Source organism: Spodoptera frugiperda, chromosome 10 (assembly GCF_023101765.2).
Source record: "Spodoptera frugiperda isolate SF20-4 chromosome 10, AGI-APGP_CSIRO_Sfru_2.0, whole genome shotgun sequence".
Taxonomy (NCBI): domain Eukaryota; kingdom Metazoa; phylum Arthropoda; class Insecta; order Lepidoptera; family Noctuidae; genus Spodoptera; species Spodoptera frugiperda.
The window spans coordinates 2,702,949-2,721,612 of record NC_064221.1 but is presented as its reverse complement, the minus strand read 5'-3'; the positions used below and the strand labels follow the sequence as shown (position 1 = coordinate 2,721,612).

Sequence of the window (18,664 nt, the reverse complement as noted above, 5' to 3'; positions counted from 1 at the left end):
TTGTTCGATATTTTCACGGTACGTACGAACGAGGAGTGTGAAATTGTTAACTGTTTTGTTGATCTAGTTGGTCGTTAGCGGGATATGTTAAGGGTGAATTCTGGGGATGATTATATTTTCCTCTTAAATAAATACGTTGTCGGTGGTTCCTTTCACTTGAGGATTGTTCAGCAACGGTTTAATTAATAAATCTCTATTCACTATTCATTAGACTCGATACTAAGCGGTCGTGTTTTTTGTGCTGAGTAAAATGAAACATTTTAATTAATTATTATACTTTCCTATCAATAATTCTGCGGAGTTGTAATATTGAGTAAAGTGTGTCGCATTGTTTTAAGTGAGTCATCATTGTTTGGTACAAGATGAACTAAAACTATTAGACTATTCTGTGTTAATATGTCAAACCCGGGTTTAAGCCCTTTCGGGCGTAGCCAATTGCTAAGACGTAGCCCACCCCCAACGCCCTCACCTTCAGAACAACATCAACCAAGAGACCAAGAGCCGCCAGCGTCCTCAGAGCCTGAAGTTGAATTTATTTCTACGCCAGAAATACAGAAATGGATGGGTGCCATAGAAACAATATTATCGGAAGTTTGCACTATCGTGTCGGAGGGAAAAATGAATAATGACCAGAAGTTACGCGTCACTAACCTTTGCCGTAAGGTCTCGCATGGTACATCGCAACTGGCGGTACAGTACCAGTCCCTAAAGCAAAAAACCCTCCAAGCACATGTAACCATTCAGCATCTTCAGGGTCGGCAGGACATTGCAGACTCAATTAAAGAAATAAAAAAGGCAGTTGAAACGGAGCGGAATACTGGTAGTATTTCCTATGCCAATGTGGTGAAAAAAGGAGAAAATTTAGTACGCCCAGCTAATTTACAATCTATAGCCATATACCCTGCAGATAAGACGCAGTCCAGTGACGACACAAAGACTCTAGTACAAAAAATAATCTCGCCTGAAGAATTAAAATTGCGAGTCCGTGGCATGAAAAAAATTAGGAATGGAGGCGTAATCATAAGTGCGGATAGCAAAGGAGATATTGAGAAACTAAAAGCTTCCGAAAAACTCGTTTCTTCAGGCCTCAAAGTCGAAGAGCCTTCCAAACGCCGTCCTAGAATAGCAGTCATTGGTGTCCCGGTTGCTCTTACGGAAAAAGAAGTATTGGACTGTATATTCGAACAAAACCTATCCGAAAAGCTGGCCAATACCTCGCGTGAGTCCTTTTTAGAAGAGATAAAAGTCAGCCACAAATCAGGGAAGAAAGATCGGCCTACCTGTAATTATATCCTAGAGGTACCTGCAAGCATTAGAAAAATGCTGATAATTCAAGGCCGCATTTTTATAAATTGGACGTCATGCCCAGTAAGGGATTTTACAATTGTAACCAGATGCTTCAACTGCCAACAGTTTGGACATGCAGCCAAGTATTGCCGCGAAACCAGACCCACATGCAACCTCTGCGGTGAGATGGGTCATGCTTTTAAAGAGTGTCCCAACAAATCGTCTCCACCCAATTGTGCGACCTGCAAACGCTTTCAGCGCAAGTGTGATCATCCCACTGGTGATATGAACTGCCCGGCACGCAAGTATGCTGAAGACAATTACATTAATTCAATTGATTATGAAGGCGCCTAAGAGCGCCAATTATATATTTATTAAGTAGCACATATACAGTAGGGTTTTATCTTTATTTATTTCTATAGTTTCTAACTTTATGTCAGAGCAATTAATCAGTGACATTGACAATTTTTCCGTATCTGAAGTCATAGTTTGTAACGTTGAGCAGTGCAAGAACTTTTTTACGGCCGATAACAAAACGATTACCTTACTAACCCAAAATATTCGCAGTATAAATCGCAATTTTACCGGTTTTCAATTGCTATTACAGAATCTCGACTTATGCTGTGATATTATTGTGCTAACAGAATGCTGGTTATCTAAACAAGCAGACAATTTGCCATCGCTTGACGGTTATACGCTATATAAAACTAACTTAAATACTAACCAAAACGATGGCCTAGTTGCTTACATTAAACATACCTTAGAAGTAACAGTAGAAGAACCTTTATTTCCAGGCTGTAATTGCCTATTAATTAAAATTAACCCCGACATTGTAGTTATGGCTATTTATAGGCCTCCATCTCAAAACATGGACCTATTTCTAGACTCGCTTAGTACTACATTAAGTAAAATATCTTGTCATAAAAATATTATACTATTAGGTGACATTAATATTAATATAGCCTCTGGGAAAACCGAAACCCAAGCACATAACTACCTGAACATCTGCACATTTCATGGACTTTTGCCAGCACATAATCATCCCACTCACCAGAGTGGTTCATGCTTAGATCATATCATTATTAAGACAAAATCACCATCTAAAACATTTATTACTAATTCTTCGCTCACGGATCATCAGGCTATATTATTAACTCTACAAATATCTCCATCTAGAAAAAACTGTTTGCGTAACTTTGAAAAACTAAATATGAAGAGTCTTGAAAACGACATGCGTGACATCAATTTTGACGCTGTTTTTAATTCCAATGATCCTAATGCCTCGTTGCAGTATTTTATTGAGGCGTTACAAACACGCATCAGCAAAAACACATTAAGCAAATTATTACCTAGAAAGTATAGTAACATCAAACCATGGATAACCCCAGGTCTTGTCCGCTGTATACGCCATAGAGACAAACTTCATCAAAAGTTGAAGCAAACTCCAGACAATCTAATACTTTCAGTTACCTATAAACGATACAGAAACTTTTGCAATACTCTATTGAAAAAACAAAAAATACAATATGACCGAGCACAGCTTCAGAAAGCGGGAAAGAATAATAAACTAATATGGAAATTTATAAAAAGCAATACCTTCAGACCAACAAAACCAGACACTCAGCTTGATCTTTTGTCAATCTGTTTGAACCCATCTGAAGCAACAAATAAAGTAAACAACTACTTTGTTAACGTTGGCAAAAATTTAGCTGAGAAATCCTTTTCCAGAAATGCAATCACTCAATGTATGCCTGTGGCACATAACTCTCTGGGCTCTTTCGTATTATTAGAAACAGACGTTCAGGAAGTTTTATGTATAATAGATGGACTAAAAGACGTTTGTGCTGTTGGTTGGGATAACATCCCTAATAATGTACTAAAAAAATTCAAACACCTTATTGCACCGCCTCTAACACACATCTTTAACTTATGCCTAAGTAAAGGAATATTTCCGAATCTGCTTAAAAAAGCTGTCGTGAGCCCTGTTTTTAAAGCTGGGGACAAAACCGATGTCACTAATTATCGACCCATAGCAGTATTAACAGGCCTTTCAAAGATTTTGGAAAAAATTATAAACACTAGATTAATTAAGTATCTTGAAAAGAACAACTTACTATCAGATAAACAATTCGGATTTAGGCCTAAAAGATCAACAAACCAAGCAGTTCATAAATTAACAAATCTCATCTGTTCTAATCTAGATAATGGCATGGTCACTATTGGGATCTTCTTAGACCTTGCGAAAGCATTTGACACCATTTCTTGTTCCCTATTATTGCACAAACTGGAAAAAATGGGTATAAGAGGAGCACAATTAAAATTATTCTCTGACTATCTCAGTGATCGTCACCAGTGTGTGAAAATTGGTCAAAACAAAAGTTCTGACCTAAAAAACAGTGGGTTCGGTATTCCTCAAGGTAGTATTCTGGGCCCTACCCTTTTCTTAATTTATATAAATGAATTGAGCAGCTTGTCACTTGAAAATGGTGTCATTATGTCATATGCTGATGACACAGCTCTTGTGTTCTCAGGCAAATCAAAAGATGAGGTCTATGAACTTGCCCAAAATGGTTTCAATATAGTGTCTAATTGGCTTCACAATAACCTGCTGACATTGAATCCAAATAAAACCAAGTACATGTTATTTAGTTTAAGAAATACTAACAATTCTACCACTAACCTAAACATTTATGCACACAATTGTCATGTGAGTACCTCCGCTGACACAGTATGCGCTTGCCCTACTTTACAAACAACTGACCATATAAAATATTTAGGTGTTACGATTGACGCCCAGCTTAACTTCCGGAAACATATTGACTTATTATGCACTCGAGTACGTAAATTAATATATGTTTTTAAAAATTTGCGTAACATAGCAGACTTCACTTTAATTCGGCAGGTGTATATGGCCCTATGTCAGTCTATTCTTACCTATTGTATTAGCTCCTGGGGTGGGGCTCCTAAAACTATCCTCTTGCCCCTGGAACGTGCCCAAAGAGCAATCCTGAAGGTTGCTAGCTTTCGTCCATTCAGATTCCCCACCCACCAGCTTTACAGGGAATGCAAAGTACTCACAGTACGCCAGCTATTTATTTTGAATATAGTACTACTCCAGCATGCTGAACTTGGTTTTAGCCCTGTACCTTCTGGCAATAGGAGAAAGGATTTAGTTTGCACTAACACTCGGACGAAACATGTATTTACTAACAGATTCTATTTATTTCTAGGACCATATTTATATAACAAAATTAACAGATTGCTAAAGATTTATAGTGTAAGTTTAAATAAGTGTAATATAGTACTAACAGAATATTTACAGTCCCTCAATTACTCAGATACGGAAAAATTGCTAGAAGTGTTAAAATAAATTGCTTATTTTAGTAAATTATATAATAACTAGTATAGTGTATTTTAATAAATAAGGACACTTTGCCCTTGCTTAGTCTTCAATAATTATGTAATGTGGTAATGATATTAAAATGATATCCGACAAATATTCTAAGCCTTGATAGCCTGAAACACAGGTTTAAAAGAACCTAGTTCGGGTAGTCCCTATATTTAAAATTAGAACTGTTTTTTATTTTATTATTGCCTATATGTATTAGCCTAGATTAACTTAGTTTTTCCGATTGTTATTCTTAAGACCATTTTTTGTTTTTACCTCAACATCTGAGTCATTTTAATTATACATGTGATCTATGATCTATGCTTTTAGTCTTAAGTTATCACTTATTATCAAAATTGTTGGTTAACCTGTAATTACCGACCGTACAAGCCCAAAGATTTACAATGTATTTACTGTACTTTATACAAAAGCTGTTGGTTTACCTTTAAATTAAATCAATGACCTCTCTTTCTTATTCAATATTTTTTCCATCTATTTTAAAGAAATACTTAAGTACTTATAATACTGTAAATCTCAAAATAATCTAACATGACTTTCGGCTAAAATTAATAATCGATATGAAATCGGATGAAAGGAATTCCCAATTTATACAAGTTTACCACATCGATAGAAAATACTAGAATCTTCAATCCGCCCTACACTACGGTGTATCTATACTTTCTATACAAACATTGAAATAAATCAGCTGTTTGTAAGTTTGTACTGCCTCACCTCGGGACTAGCACGGGCCGGCAATATTGGCAGACGTTTCTACGTCATACCGATTGTTGGTATAACCTTCATCTTACAAAATGGACCTTACTACCGCACTCAGAGACCTTTAATGATTACTTAAACTATTCCTTAGTAACGATTTTGTATCGAAAACGATTGCTAATGAATGGGTTAAGTAACCATTAAATGATTCTGAGTACGGCAGTTAGTATCTTAAGAATTAGGTATAGGTAAAGAAATTACAGTCATTTTCAGTTTTTAAGTCTTTATTTATAGTAGTTTTGTTTTGATAGTTTCGTTCTTCCATCGTAATTGTGGATATTCTATACGTGTGGGAGAGACATGCTTCGGCACGAAAGCGCCGGTTCAACCGGAGTGATACCGCGGCCTCATAGAAAACCGAAGTGAAATAACGCTTGCGTAGTGTGAGTGTGGTTACCGGAAGCCTAATTGCCACCCTTCCCAAGTTTCCCAATCCCCTATTCCCCAACAACCCTTCAATTTCTAACTCCCAAAAGACCGGTAACGCACTTGTAACGTGGTGTTTCGAGTGTCCATGAGCGGCGGCGATTGCTTACCGGCCTACACCATAAAACAAATAAAATAAAAGAGCAACGACGTAGTATTAAATTAGTTTCAAACTATCAAAAATACTACATTATGTACATTTAATTATCAGAATTTTAATTTTATTACTTATAAATTTCGTGAGACATAACTACTAAATTAATGACTAGTTTCGACACACGACGCGGCGATTGTGTAGTCCCGTAGTCAGATCACATCCATGAGACCAGTAGAGGTGTAGACAGATGTTTTCTATCTACCGTCAATGTACGATTAAAATAACTCAACGTTAAAAAAGGAAGTTCTAATCGGGATGCAAAAGGGTCTACGCAGTTCTGCATTCAAATGTCAAGCTTGTGCCAGTAACTTTAGAATTTACATTTCTTTGTTTTTGCTTAATAGTAGTTTTCTTATTTTTATAATTTGTTGGTAACTTTATTGTTATATATGTATTATAGAATGCGAGGATACTATTAGGACGTAGGAAAATCAAGTGATATTTTGCTGTCTACGTGATTGTATTCAAGAGCTTTTGTTTGGCAGTCGCATCAGCTGTTCAGAGTATTTGAAGATATTGAGGCATTTTGTCATAAAGTCTTCTTTGTGCTTCTGTCTAAATAAAACTCTTTTTGATTAGAAAAATAGTTCAAGAAAGTAGTAAAGATCATAATATTTAATTGAATTAAAAGAAATATTGTATCAAACACTAAGAAAAGCTCCAAGCTCGAACAAAAGCATCACCATTATAGGTAAACAAACACATAACAAATTCAGGATTTAAAAATAGAAATTTCTAGAATCCCTAACACTTCCTTACACACACAGACACGGAACAACTCACACAAGCAAGCAGTAGCTACGCAAGTACGTACGAGGCGTGGCAGGAGGAGGGGCCATGACGTCACGGCATGACGTCACAGTGACGCGGTACCGACCTAGTTTTACGCGCGCTTTCCGACCGAAGATATTTTGTAGCGTGAATTGATTTGCGTCTCTTCGTTCCTACAATTTTATGGTACGCGTGGATGATTGAGAAAGCTTTGGTACAGAGCAATATAACCTAGCTGTTGGTAGATTTCGCGACTACAGAAGCATTTTGATAAAAGCTTTTTTTAACGTTGATAAGTCTGCGTTTGGCAACCAACGCTTGTGTTGTGTTTCGTTGTGTGAGTGAGGTTACCGGAGGCCCAATTCCCCCTTTTCCAATCTTCCCAATCCCCGATTCCCGAACAAAAACCCTTAAATTCCTAACCCCCAAAAATCCGGGAATGCACTTGTACGCCTCTGGTGTTTCAAGTGTTCATGGGCGGCGGCGATTGCTTACCATCAGGTGATACGTCTGCTCGTTTTTCGTAAAAAAATCCAACCCGCTTACTGCCAGGACGGCGAAGCGAAGATGTGGCTGAGGATGGAGCACACAGACTTAGAAATTACCTATTTACTCTGACCTTGAAAAGACCCGGGTTGTATTTCTCAGGCTTCTTTAGACATATATGTTTTTAAACTGATATGATCACTAGCAATATCATTAGAACTTAAAACGGGATATTTACCATGTTTATTAGTTTTTGTGAGTTTCCGATATTTCGGTACTGTTGCAAGCATGACTGAAGCAACGGATGACTGAAGAAAAAGCTTCTTTTCAAAGAAAATATATCAAACCTGTACTAATTTGATAGATTTTTGGATTTGTGAAGCTAAGAGAAAGATTTTATTAACATCCCAAGAATATAGTTTTTCTTTTAAGGTAATGTTTGGTTGGCTAAAAGATCAAAAACGTATCAATATTTTTGTCAGTCACCAAAACAGCTTCGAGTTGTGAGCAACAGTTGTGGTGCGTCAGTCGTTTGGGCCAAGCTGCGTTTGTTGTGGAATATACGTGGATGGGTAACCAGACAACATTATTGGAACGCGTTATTATAAAGAGGCTAAGCAAAGAGGTACACTAATAGTGTGTAAAGAGAGGAGAGTGTTACGACACAATATAAGTTTTTAAACTGACATGGTCACTAAGACTAACATTAGAACTTGAGATGGGATATTTATCATTATCTATTTTGCAAGCGCCATGATCACGGATGAAAGAGTTCATCCGGGATCAACAGTGCCGAAATATTGGAAACTCATAAAAATAGATAAACATGGTAAATATCCCGTCTTAAGTTCTAATGTTAGTGTTACGAAACATTTTATCGTGTAGGGATAATGACGGGGTATGAAAATTAAAAATCTATTTAGTCCGTCAGTTAGGTAATGAAAAATATTAGACACGTATTTTTTATTTTGTCAAATAAGATAACAATACTTAGATAAAACGAATCAAAGTTTAGGAGTGGGAGCAAATACCAGCGTCATGTCTACGTATAACATGACGTCACGCGATATTTCAAATCGATATACATATCTTCGAAAGTATTTGTTTCCGTAAGTAAAATAAAAAATACGTGTCTAATGTTTTAAAATAATCTACAAGACGGACATTAAAATAAAAATTAGTCATCTATCCTATTTCAAAGCAACTCTTCACTACATAGTATAAAACAAAGTTGCTATTTTTGTCTGTTTGTCTGTATGCTTAAATCTTTAAAATTACGCAACGGATTTTGATGCGGTTTTTTGTAATAGGTAGAGTGATTCAAGAGGAAGGTTTATATGTATAATACAGGCATAATATATCACCAATGCACCCATGCGTAGCTGGGGCGTGTCGCTAGCTCAGATATAATATGTCCTTAGATTCAAAGATAGTACCATCCTGATCATAGCACTAATAGCCTGATCGAATGGTGTAGAAAACATTCTACACGAGTTTGTGCAACTGCCGGGGCAATGGGTCTCGGGTTCGATTCCCGTATCGGGCAAAGTATTACTGGGATTGTTTCGGTTTTTCGAAAATTTTTTCAGTAGTAGCATGGAGTCTGGAATTATTGTGTCCAGTATATGGCAATAAACTCACCCCCTATTACATGGGACTTATAACACAAATGATGAAAAGTGGGTGTACATTGTATAGCGGCATTATGTGCCGTAATGTACACCTCTGCCTACCCCTTCGAGGATAAAAGGTGTGACGTTGAGTTTATTGTGTGATCGTTAGAAAACGGTAAAGATATAGGAACGATATGTGTAAACGATTTTTACTAAGACGAAGACGCGTGGAGTCAGCTGTTGCAAGGAATCTCATTAATGGTTATAAATAGATTTCTATGTGTTATCTCAATGTAATAGTGTTTTATACTACGACTTTTATACTGAATGTGGGTCAGCAGAGGTGTGTACTTTACTAATACTATTGTAAAAGGTAAAATTAGTTGTTGTTTGTTTTCATTTCACGTTGCGTTGCGAGCAGCAGAGAGAGAGTGATGAGAGAGAGCACGAGAGAGAGATATAGAGAGAGATCAAGAGAGAGAGAAAGAAAGGGAGAGACAGAGAGAAAGAAAGAGAGAGATAGAGAGAGGGAGAGGGAGAAGGGACGCATCACGCTGCGATAATCGTTAGTAAGCGATTAACGCCACCCATGAACAATAACAACACCAGATGATAATTCCTCTTTCATTATTGATTTTTTGAAGGTCGTATCAATAAAAAAAGCAATCTAATTAAAAAACTCAAGGAAGGAAGTGCTTACAAACGAAGTAAAGTTTCACACACAACGAAACGGCATTCCATAGAGTGTTCACACAAGACAAGAAATTCTCGGAACTATAACCTTTTCTCATAGTTACGAGTTGTTAAAAGTTCGTAGTAAACATGCTTGGTGGCTGTGCCAAGTGTATGAAAAACTTTCAGCCTTGAACTGAAGCGGTGTAGTACTTGTAGCGGTAGCTGTAGCTATTGACCGAGATAGTTTCCACACAAACGTACGGACACACATTTTACTAGCAGTATCATAGAATCTGGAATAGGGATAATGACGGGGTATGAAAAATAAAAATCTATTTAGTTCATCAGTTAGGTAATGAAAAAATATTAGGCACGTATTTTTTTATTTTGTCATATAAGTTAACAATACTTAGATAAAACGAATCAAAGTTTAGGAGTGGTAGCAAATACGTCATTTCTACGTGGAAATGTACCTAGAAGTGACGGAATGTTTCAAGTCGATATAAACTTCGAAAATAACTTTAAAACAAAAATTAGTCATCTATACCATTGACGCCTTTTTTGTAGTTTGACAGTTACGCGCCAAAATTTTCAAGTTGGAACGTCAAAGTTCAGACGTCGAACATAAGCGAAACTGAAATAGTTTCAATAAAGTAATGATAAATAGACGAATATATTGCTAAAAATATAAAACATTTCCATATCAAGTTTAACTATGAACTGGTTGATATTAATTATTATTATCGCAAAAACGAATGCTAAACAAGCCAACAACTATTCAAAAAGCCATTGATAAATATTAAGAACACGTAGATAAACTGACTGGCTCGTATTTTATAAGTCTTTTAATGAAGTCATCCAATCAACACGTATTTTTTTCTAATTTAATACACCAGTAAATGAAGTGCTTCTTTCACAATGATATAAATTATACTAAGTTTTGAAACAAACCAATCTTTTGTGTTTATTATCTTAATTTACGCAAATGTTATTAGTTAGGTTAAATTAGCACCAATTCCCACTGCAAATCAAACGGTTGTTAGTCAATGGTTAGCAAGGAATGAACACGAAACTCTTTGTAACCTGTCCCGGCCTCCAGTCGATACTGTGTACCTGTATAAAATAATAACGTTATGAAAACTGTATGTAATTATCATTTATATCGTGACTGAAAACATAAACATATGTGTATGTAGATAGTTTAATAACAATAGCCTATATTTTGTTATCTACGATAAACATGTGTACGATAAATTTAACGAAACACCTGTACGTAAAAACGATTAAGCAAAAATACTTATATTTTTTATTTTCCCTTTTTTATGTTTCTTACATAATATAGTTGTAAATGTTGAATCTTAGTTTTAATTTTTTTATTTAGTCTATGCATGTTCATGTTATGTCTATTATAGTGTGTAAATGAAGCAATAACATCAGTTTAAAATATAAAACAGTATCTTTTACAAGAAGAAAAATTAGCAAAAAAATACATCGACCCGCCCCAGCTTCGCATGGGTGCAATGGTGATATACTATACCTGACTTGATTGAATTGTATCTTGTCTCTTAATACTCTTCGTAACTTATTTGATATATATTTTTTATGGAATAGATAGTAAACGAGCAGACGAGTCACCTGATGGTAAGCGATCAGCGCCGCCCATAGACACCCGCAATACCAGAGGAGTCACAGGTGCGTTGCCGGCTTTTTAAAAAGGAGTATGCTCTTTTCTTGAATGTTTGTTATAATAAATCATGTTTTATAAGAATTCTATATTACTATTTTTACTTTAAATAAATAAATATTAATAAAAATGTACATCCCATGATGCAGTTGAGTCAAATTGCAATTGCAAATTTTTCTCAAACCTGAATTGATATTTCAACAGAAAAAATATCCTTCATGTGCATCGTATTTAATCTATCTCCATTCATTACAAAAAGCGCGCCAAATAAAAGCCTAAAAACAAGATGGCGCCCGGCCGCAAATATTCACAATTGCTGTAATAATTCGTTTATCTCCTCATAACACTTAGTTTATTAATTGTTTACTCCGAGAGCGGACGAGTAACGGGAGTGCGTTTATTTTTAGCCATTATAATTTTAACTAACATACACTGACATTCAGTTTACACGGGCCGATTATTGAGATAAATTACTATCGTATGTTTGTTTTCTTTGAGTCTTAAGAGTAACGATGGAGTTTCTTGCTCGTTTTTCTCCATTCGAAGCTACACTTTGGCACGAGCGCCTAGCTTCACTGACAGACAGACTGACGGATAATTCAATTTGACGTTTCAATAATGCCTTTTTTAAGGGGGAAAATCATCCAATGACTTCTCCCGTCCTGGGCGAGGCTAGAGGGAGTGTTAGTCTTACTTACTGACTAAAAACCACCTCCTTCCTATTCCTGCTTTTCGAGCCGGAGCTTCAAAAGTGTCTAATTTAGGATTCATTAAAATAAATGCTTTTTTTACTTATTTGGTCTTGTCTTAGTTAACAGTTTAACCCTTTCTGTGGTACGTTTGTGATTGGGAGATAAAAAGAAACTTCAATAAGTATGTGTGGTGTTTGTTCTTTTATTGACTAATTCAATATAATTGTCATTTTTTTGAGGAGAGAAAATTAATTAATGTCTTTTCAACCCTCATAAAAAAAGCCTAAATAGGAAGTAGGATTTTCCATAAAACTGTATGATTCTTGAAGGATCCTTTTAGTGTAATCAACAATTACTGATCAATGAGTTAATGATAGCAAAATATTCTATTAGATAATAGACATTTTTTTATTTTTTTATTTATTCAATTCAATTCTACAATTAAGTTTATATAATTTAACATAAAGCTACACTAGCGCCACCTGAGACGCGAATTAAGAATCACTATTTTCTTTCTTTTTTTATAAACGTTACCCCACATTAGGATTTTCTCCTGTATCGTGGGTGCGTTTACAAACATACAAGTTCACATACACACTAAGAAACTTTACATTGAAGCCAGTTAAATTTTTTTGTTAGCAAAATATTAAGTACGTGAGAATCAGTGTGTTGTCAGTCTCAATACTGTAATGATGATTTACGACATAATTGTAATTCATGCTGTGGTGTTTTGTTGCAGCACGTTTAGACAGTAACTGGCAATTATGTGCAAGTACATCTGACGGATGAGCTCATCTTAATGTCTATCACGCTTATTTCTTTCAATTACATAACATAGCTCGCGCTTTGCAATCCTCGAAGTATCTACAATGTACTATTACTTGTCAGTAGTTGTGTTATGAGTCCTGTGTTATAGAAATATAGAGAGTGAGCCTTTTACCCCATATCCCCGCTATAATTTGAGACGCCACGGAGTAATTGATAAAATAAGTTTTTTTAAATAACTAAATATATTAACCACGTCTAGTTATGTCACCGCGTCCGCGCACGCTGCTCACGAGCAAAAGTCTCTCTGTGACACGAAACTAGTAGAGCTTTTCTCAGTATATTCATGTGAGTAAACCAATAATTTTATTTAAACATTTGCTCTATATTTGGGAAGGACATAATTATACCGATATCATCCGTATGACGATTACTTTCTTTTTAGAAACTGCTACAGCGGCAGCGGGTAAATTGCTCGTAAAAATAATATGTAAGAGCAAGCCTGCTTCGTTGGTCGATTGGTCGCAAGTGCGACTGTCGAGCAAAGGGTCTCGGGTTCGATTCCCGAGTCTGGCAAAGTATTAAAATTTCTCAGTAGTCACGGACGCACGGAGTCTGGAAATGTGCCCGGTATATGGCAATAGGCTCACCCCCTATTACATGGGACTTACAACATATATTGTGAAAAGTAAGTGTAAATTGTAGTGGCATTACATGCCTCTGCCTACCCCTTCAGGGATTAAAGGCGTGACGTATACAAGTGTAAGCGTTTGTGTGCAATCAGTAATCAGTTCATAATCGGACGAGGTGAAGGCGAGTGGCGAGTGCATCAAACAAGATCGGTTATCGCAACACCTGACGGAATGGACGCGCTCAATCGTCGGCTACACTTTGATGTTTTGCCAACTGACTGTTACACAGCAGCTTTGTCAGAAGGTTAACTAGAAACAAGGGTGGTTTTTTTAAGGGGTAAAATTATCCAATGATTTCTCTCGCCTTGGGCGAGGCGAGAGGGTGTCAGATTGTTACTGACTACAAACCACCCCGATATTACTCCTGCTTTTCAAGCGGGGTGGTTTTAGTGAGTAAGAGTCTGACACTCCCTCTCGCGTCGCCCAAGGCGGGAGAAGTAATTGGATGATTTTCTCCACTTAAAAATAAAAGTAAGTATCTCAACCTATTACATGGGACTTATAACACAAATAGTGAAAAGTGGGTGTACATTGTATAGCGGTATTACGTGCTGTAAATTGCACTACCTACCACTTTCGGGATAAAACGGCGTCACGTTGTTGTTGGTCGTAAGTGTAACTGTAGAGCAAGGAGTCTCAGTTTTGATGAAGGTACTACTATTGGGATGCATGGAGTTTGAAATTGTGTCCGATATATAGAATGATAAGAGCTTTATCCCATATGATATGGGGCTAATGGCTTAACTGGCGAAAAGAAGGAGTTGTATAATTTAATCAAAAGTCACGAATTCAAAGCTCTGACTGATATTATGACTCCAAAACTATTGGATAAATAAGCAGAATAAAATATTTTGCTATCATAAGGTTATTAGAATATAAATAAAATACAAAATATTAGTGGTTTCCATAGAAAAATATCCAACACAATGAACAATGAACCTTCTGCAAGTAACCTGTGAGTGCAGATTGCATCTGCGCTCAGTATGAACGAGCTCGCAGCCACGAGTGACCTCACACCGATCCAACGATTACTGCTCAACAACCTATGCGATGTTATACGATATATGTAGTGTGTATCATCATTTATATAGTTCTCTATTTACTATAAACTCTTGATATTGATTTTGATACTGATGAATGGCAACTACGATTTAAATTTTTTTACTTTCTTATTGGAGTTATGATCTTAAGTGTGACTGATTCCGAAGCTGCAGACTACTTAGCGGGTTTACCGGGACTCCGGATCGAAAAGCAGGAGAAGGAACGGGGTGGTTTTACTCAGTAAGAGTCTGTTTGACGAGGAACTCGACTAGTTTCAAGCCATGCTAGAGGCTCAAATTCATGAGCAGCATTCCGCGACAATCGCTGCGTCGTGTGTAGCGGAATACCGCTCATGAATTTTTTTAAAATTTTTGAAAGCTTTTTTGGAGATATGATAGTAAGTGCGTCTGATTGAATCAAGATTTTTTTACTGCATAGAAATTAGTCTCAGGTTGGGTTTGAACAAATTGGCGCTTATTAGTTTTTTTTTTTCGATTTGAAACCTTGCACATATCGTCACTACACTAGCTGAAGATTGTCCTATGCTAGGTACGTTTGCCGAGATTTTCAAGTATCGCCTAATTTTAACTTCAACAATTACTTGAAGTTTGTTCTTAAGTAGCTATCTCATAATAGTTTGTGTGTATGTTAGTTGCTTATTCATGTCATAAATGCGGAATATATTTATACATTTGAAAAAAAGTACAATTACGTTCAGGAAACGTTCAGGACCCTGTGTGAGTGTAACTATCTACAAATACATATAAGTAAATATATGTAAGTTTATGTATGTATGCTGTAACATTTATCCGTTCTTCCATTGGATGGGCACGTAAAGCCAGCGGACGTACAGACGTACAAGTACACACCCTGTCACAGGTAATCATAAACTTATACATTTGAAAGTCTCATAACGAGTCTAACTAAGTCTCAAAGTTAAATCCGGGATAAATAATCTATCTGTTATGTATACTGTAATATCAGATAAAAATAAATCAAGAAATAATAGACTGCTTTTTACTTTAATTTAGATAAAGCTTGAAACTAGCCAAGGAAACCATTGCGGGTCTGTCGACCCGTGCGTGCGGCGCGTCGTGTTCCGCGCGCGCCTCAAAGAGCCATCAGACCACCACAGATGGGCCGCAGTAGTGCTGATGCCTAATTCGGAGCTGCGGACTACCTAGCGGGTTTACTTAAAAGTAGCAGCAGAAACGGGGTGGCTTTTAGTCGGTAAGGGTAATTTGAAGATTGAAAAAAAAACCAAGGATACCATGAGCAATACCCAACTAAAGAGAAATTACACCATTATTCAAGACTTTTGACAAATGCGCAGCGCAATAGCCAATAAAATTAACTTATCAACCGTCCCATCGGAACGATTATAAAACAAATCAAAATTAATTACGTGACTGAAGTTAAAGTTTGACAAGCTGCCAGCCTACATAATTACGTAAAGAAAGACAATACGAATCAATCAATGTGATCACGGGCAAAGATTAAAGAATTACAAAGTTCCCGCCGAAACTTTATAAAAGAAACAAAAGTTTTGTCGTTGACTTTGTCTATGGTAACGTGCTGGCAACGTTTTGCTCGTCGAAGATTTATCGCAAGGAGTTTGTAATGGATTTTTTAAGTTTCGGGTAATGTTTGGATAGTTCGTGGGACACAAGGGGTTTTGGAATTACGTTATTTATTGTTTAGTTTATTTAGGAGGGAATGCAAGTAGTGTTTATTGTTTTTTTTAAAGAGGGCTGACACTTTTTCTTTCGCAAGGTTACGAGCGTTTGGTTTTAGAGGGTTTGGATGTAGGCAACATTTTTTGGATAAATAAACTAAGTTGTCTTCTATAAGTACCATTTTTATTATTTCAAAACATTCTATGTAACACATTGTAATAGACATAACATGAACTTAAATACATTCTTCTATAAATAGCATATTATTTTTTTACAGATTTCAAATTGATAAAATGCAACGAAAAATATAATTTGCCACAATATTCATTTAAAACTTATCAAGCACACATAACAGTACTTTCAAATCTCTATTCAGTATGACCAGAGACCAAAAAAAAAACGCAATTTTTTCGTAAATATCTTTATACGACAAGACAACCATTTGCTAACTACTTTTATGTAGTTCAAAAAGTCTTAAAACAGTAATGATCGTCCTATTAAGATTACAAGAACAATAGCACACTACAATAATGAGTACGTAAGCTCATTTTTCCCTTTTAGCTTGGAAACAAAAGCGTAAAGTTGTTTGGTTGAATCCTATTAGCCGTACACAATGCCTGGACAGATTTCAGGAACCAAGCGCCCTTGTGTGAAACTGTACATTGGTTTATACAACTAGATGGGGCAATGAATAGGGATGAAGACCGGGTCAAAAATAAATTATTACAACTTTCAATACAATAAAATATTGAAAAATAATCACATTCTCACTCATAAATTTGATGAACTACTTAATTTTCGATTTTTTCTAGCTAAATTTCTAGAAATAAGTCTGCTATTTGACATCAAAAACTTATGACGTCATAATAGAGTATTTCATACAAAGTTCATAGAAAATATCGTTTATGACGTTTCGAAAAAAGTATTGAATTTGACTAGTAGGAAACTAGCCTTTTGAGAATAATGAAAAGAGGTTGGGTTTTTCATAAAAAAAATAACTTTTATTTAACAAATCATTATTCTGTCGCGTTATTAAGCATCGTGGTAGCTTTATTTTTATTTAGATTTTACAAAATGTTATTCATGATGCAGTGGTTGGACGGTTACATTTCAAGATGTTGCAGGTTCGATTTCTCTTAGCGGAACTACCTAACACAAGGAAAAAAATGCTTAAAAGGTATTTCCTATAATTGTATATTTGTTTAAATATTATATCAGACCCAATAGTAGTCCATACGTTGTTGATGAGTTAGTATCTAACAGAAAATGCGTATATATGCTATGTTAGTGTTATTAGTACTGAATTACATAATCCTATAGCTAATTCCACCCAGTGTCTTTGGATGGCCCGGCCCGTTAGCAATCATTTTTAAAATTAAAGAGACATAATAAAACTGCAATTTATGTATTAAAAAAAACGTCACCATCCACCAAAACCAGGTAAACGGAAGAGCCGCCTTCAAAACGTTATCGAGCGTCTATTTTCAAATGATATGTGTCTATTTATTCTCGAATACGGCCGTGAGGACGCGTGCGTCACCCGCAGCACCACTCCAATATCGTACAGGTGATTGATGATGTCGAGTTATGGTATTATTATATAGTTAGTACTACTGTTATTGTGTCATACTTACTGTACTGTACCGAGATACGCATGAGGTACCGGTCATTTGACGAGTAACTACTGGTCAGGTGCGTTTATCTCAAAGTTAAAGTCAACTTTATTTATGAAGGAACCTACTTTTGAACGTCAAAACAAATATAATAATATTAGCGAACCGCCCCAGCTTCGCATGGGTGTAACGGTGATATATTATACATGTATTATACATATAAATCTTCCTCTTGAAACACTATGTATTACAAAAAAAAAACGCATCAAAATCCGTCGCGTAGTTTTAAAGATTTAAGCATACAAAGGCATATAGGGACAGAGAAACTGACTTTGTTTTATACTATGTAGTGATTAACAACGTCTGTCTATCGGTCAGTTCTCTAGTGAAGCTATTTGCTTGTTCCAAAGTGTAGATTCCTATGGAGAAGAACGAGCAAGAAACTCCATAGGTTACTCTTTTTCAATCAGATTCACAATACCTACAATTTTTGGTTACATTGTTTTCGATTGCTTCAACTATGTGAGAACAACGTAACACTAATATTCAGTCAAAGGGAAGTTTTAAAATCGGTATTGAGGGTTTAAAAGTGGGGTTAATATGTATAGAAATTATGTCGAATTATCAAATAAAATTAATATTTGTAAACTTCAAGTTTTAATTGGAAATATTTTACAAGGGATCAGATTCCAAATCTGGAAGAAAATAATTTTCATCAATCGCGCTTGTAATGACATGATTTTCTTTTTACAATTTTTATAATAGTAAATGTATGAGAATCAAGGGTAAGAAGCTTATGCGTATGGCACCGATGTACAAAAACTGCAACCTGATTAAAACCAAACTAAAATATCTAAACGACCAGAATCCGAGTTAAAAATAGGACACAAATCATGGAAAAGTTAGCAAAAAAATAATGAC

The 18,664-nt window shown here is 35.9% G+C and overlaps 2 protein-coding genes across 5 annotated transcripts in view; one reads left to right on the top strand and one right to left on the bottom strand.

Annotated features, from left to right (window-relative positions):
• Positions 1-18,664, bottom strand: part of LOC118277102 (uncharacterized) — a 67,233-nt gene that overhangs the window by 33,450 nt on the left and 15,119 nt on the right. For 2 of the 4 annotated variants that reach the window (XM_050696242.1, XM_050696243.1), the window contains exon 2: positions 10,664-10,693. The exons of the other annotated variants lie outside the window; for them this stretch is intronic. In XM_050696242.1, the coding sequence (XP_050552199.1) occupies positions 10,664-10,693 (30 nt within the window). The remainder of the gene's footprint in view (positions 1-10,663; positions 10,694-18,664) is intronic. 4 annotated transcript variants of the gene reach the window in all.
• LOC126911105 (uncharacterized) lies at positions 205-1,783 on the top strand. The gene has a single exon (XM_050696266.1). It carries the CDS (start codon positions 397-399, stop codon positions 1,639-1,641), a length of 1,245 nt encoding a protein of 414 aa, XP_050552223.1. The 5' UTR covers positions 205-396; the 3' UTR covers positions 1,642-1,783.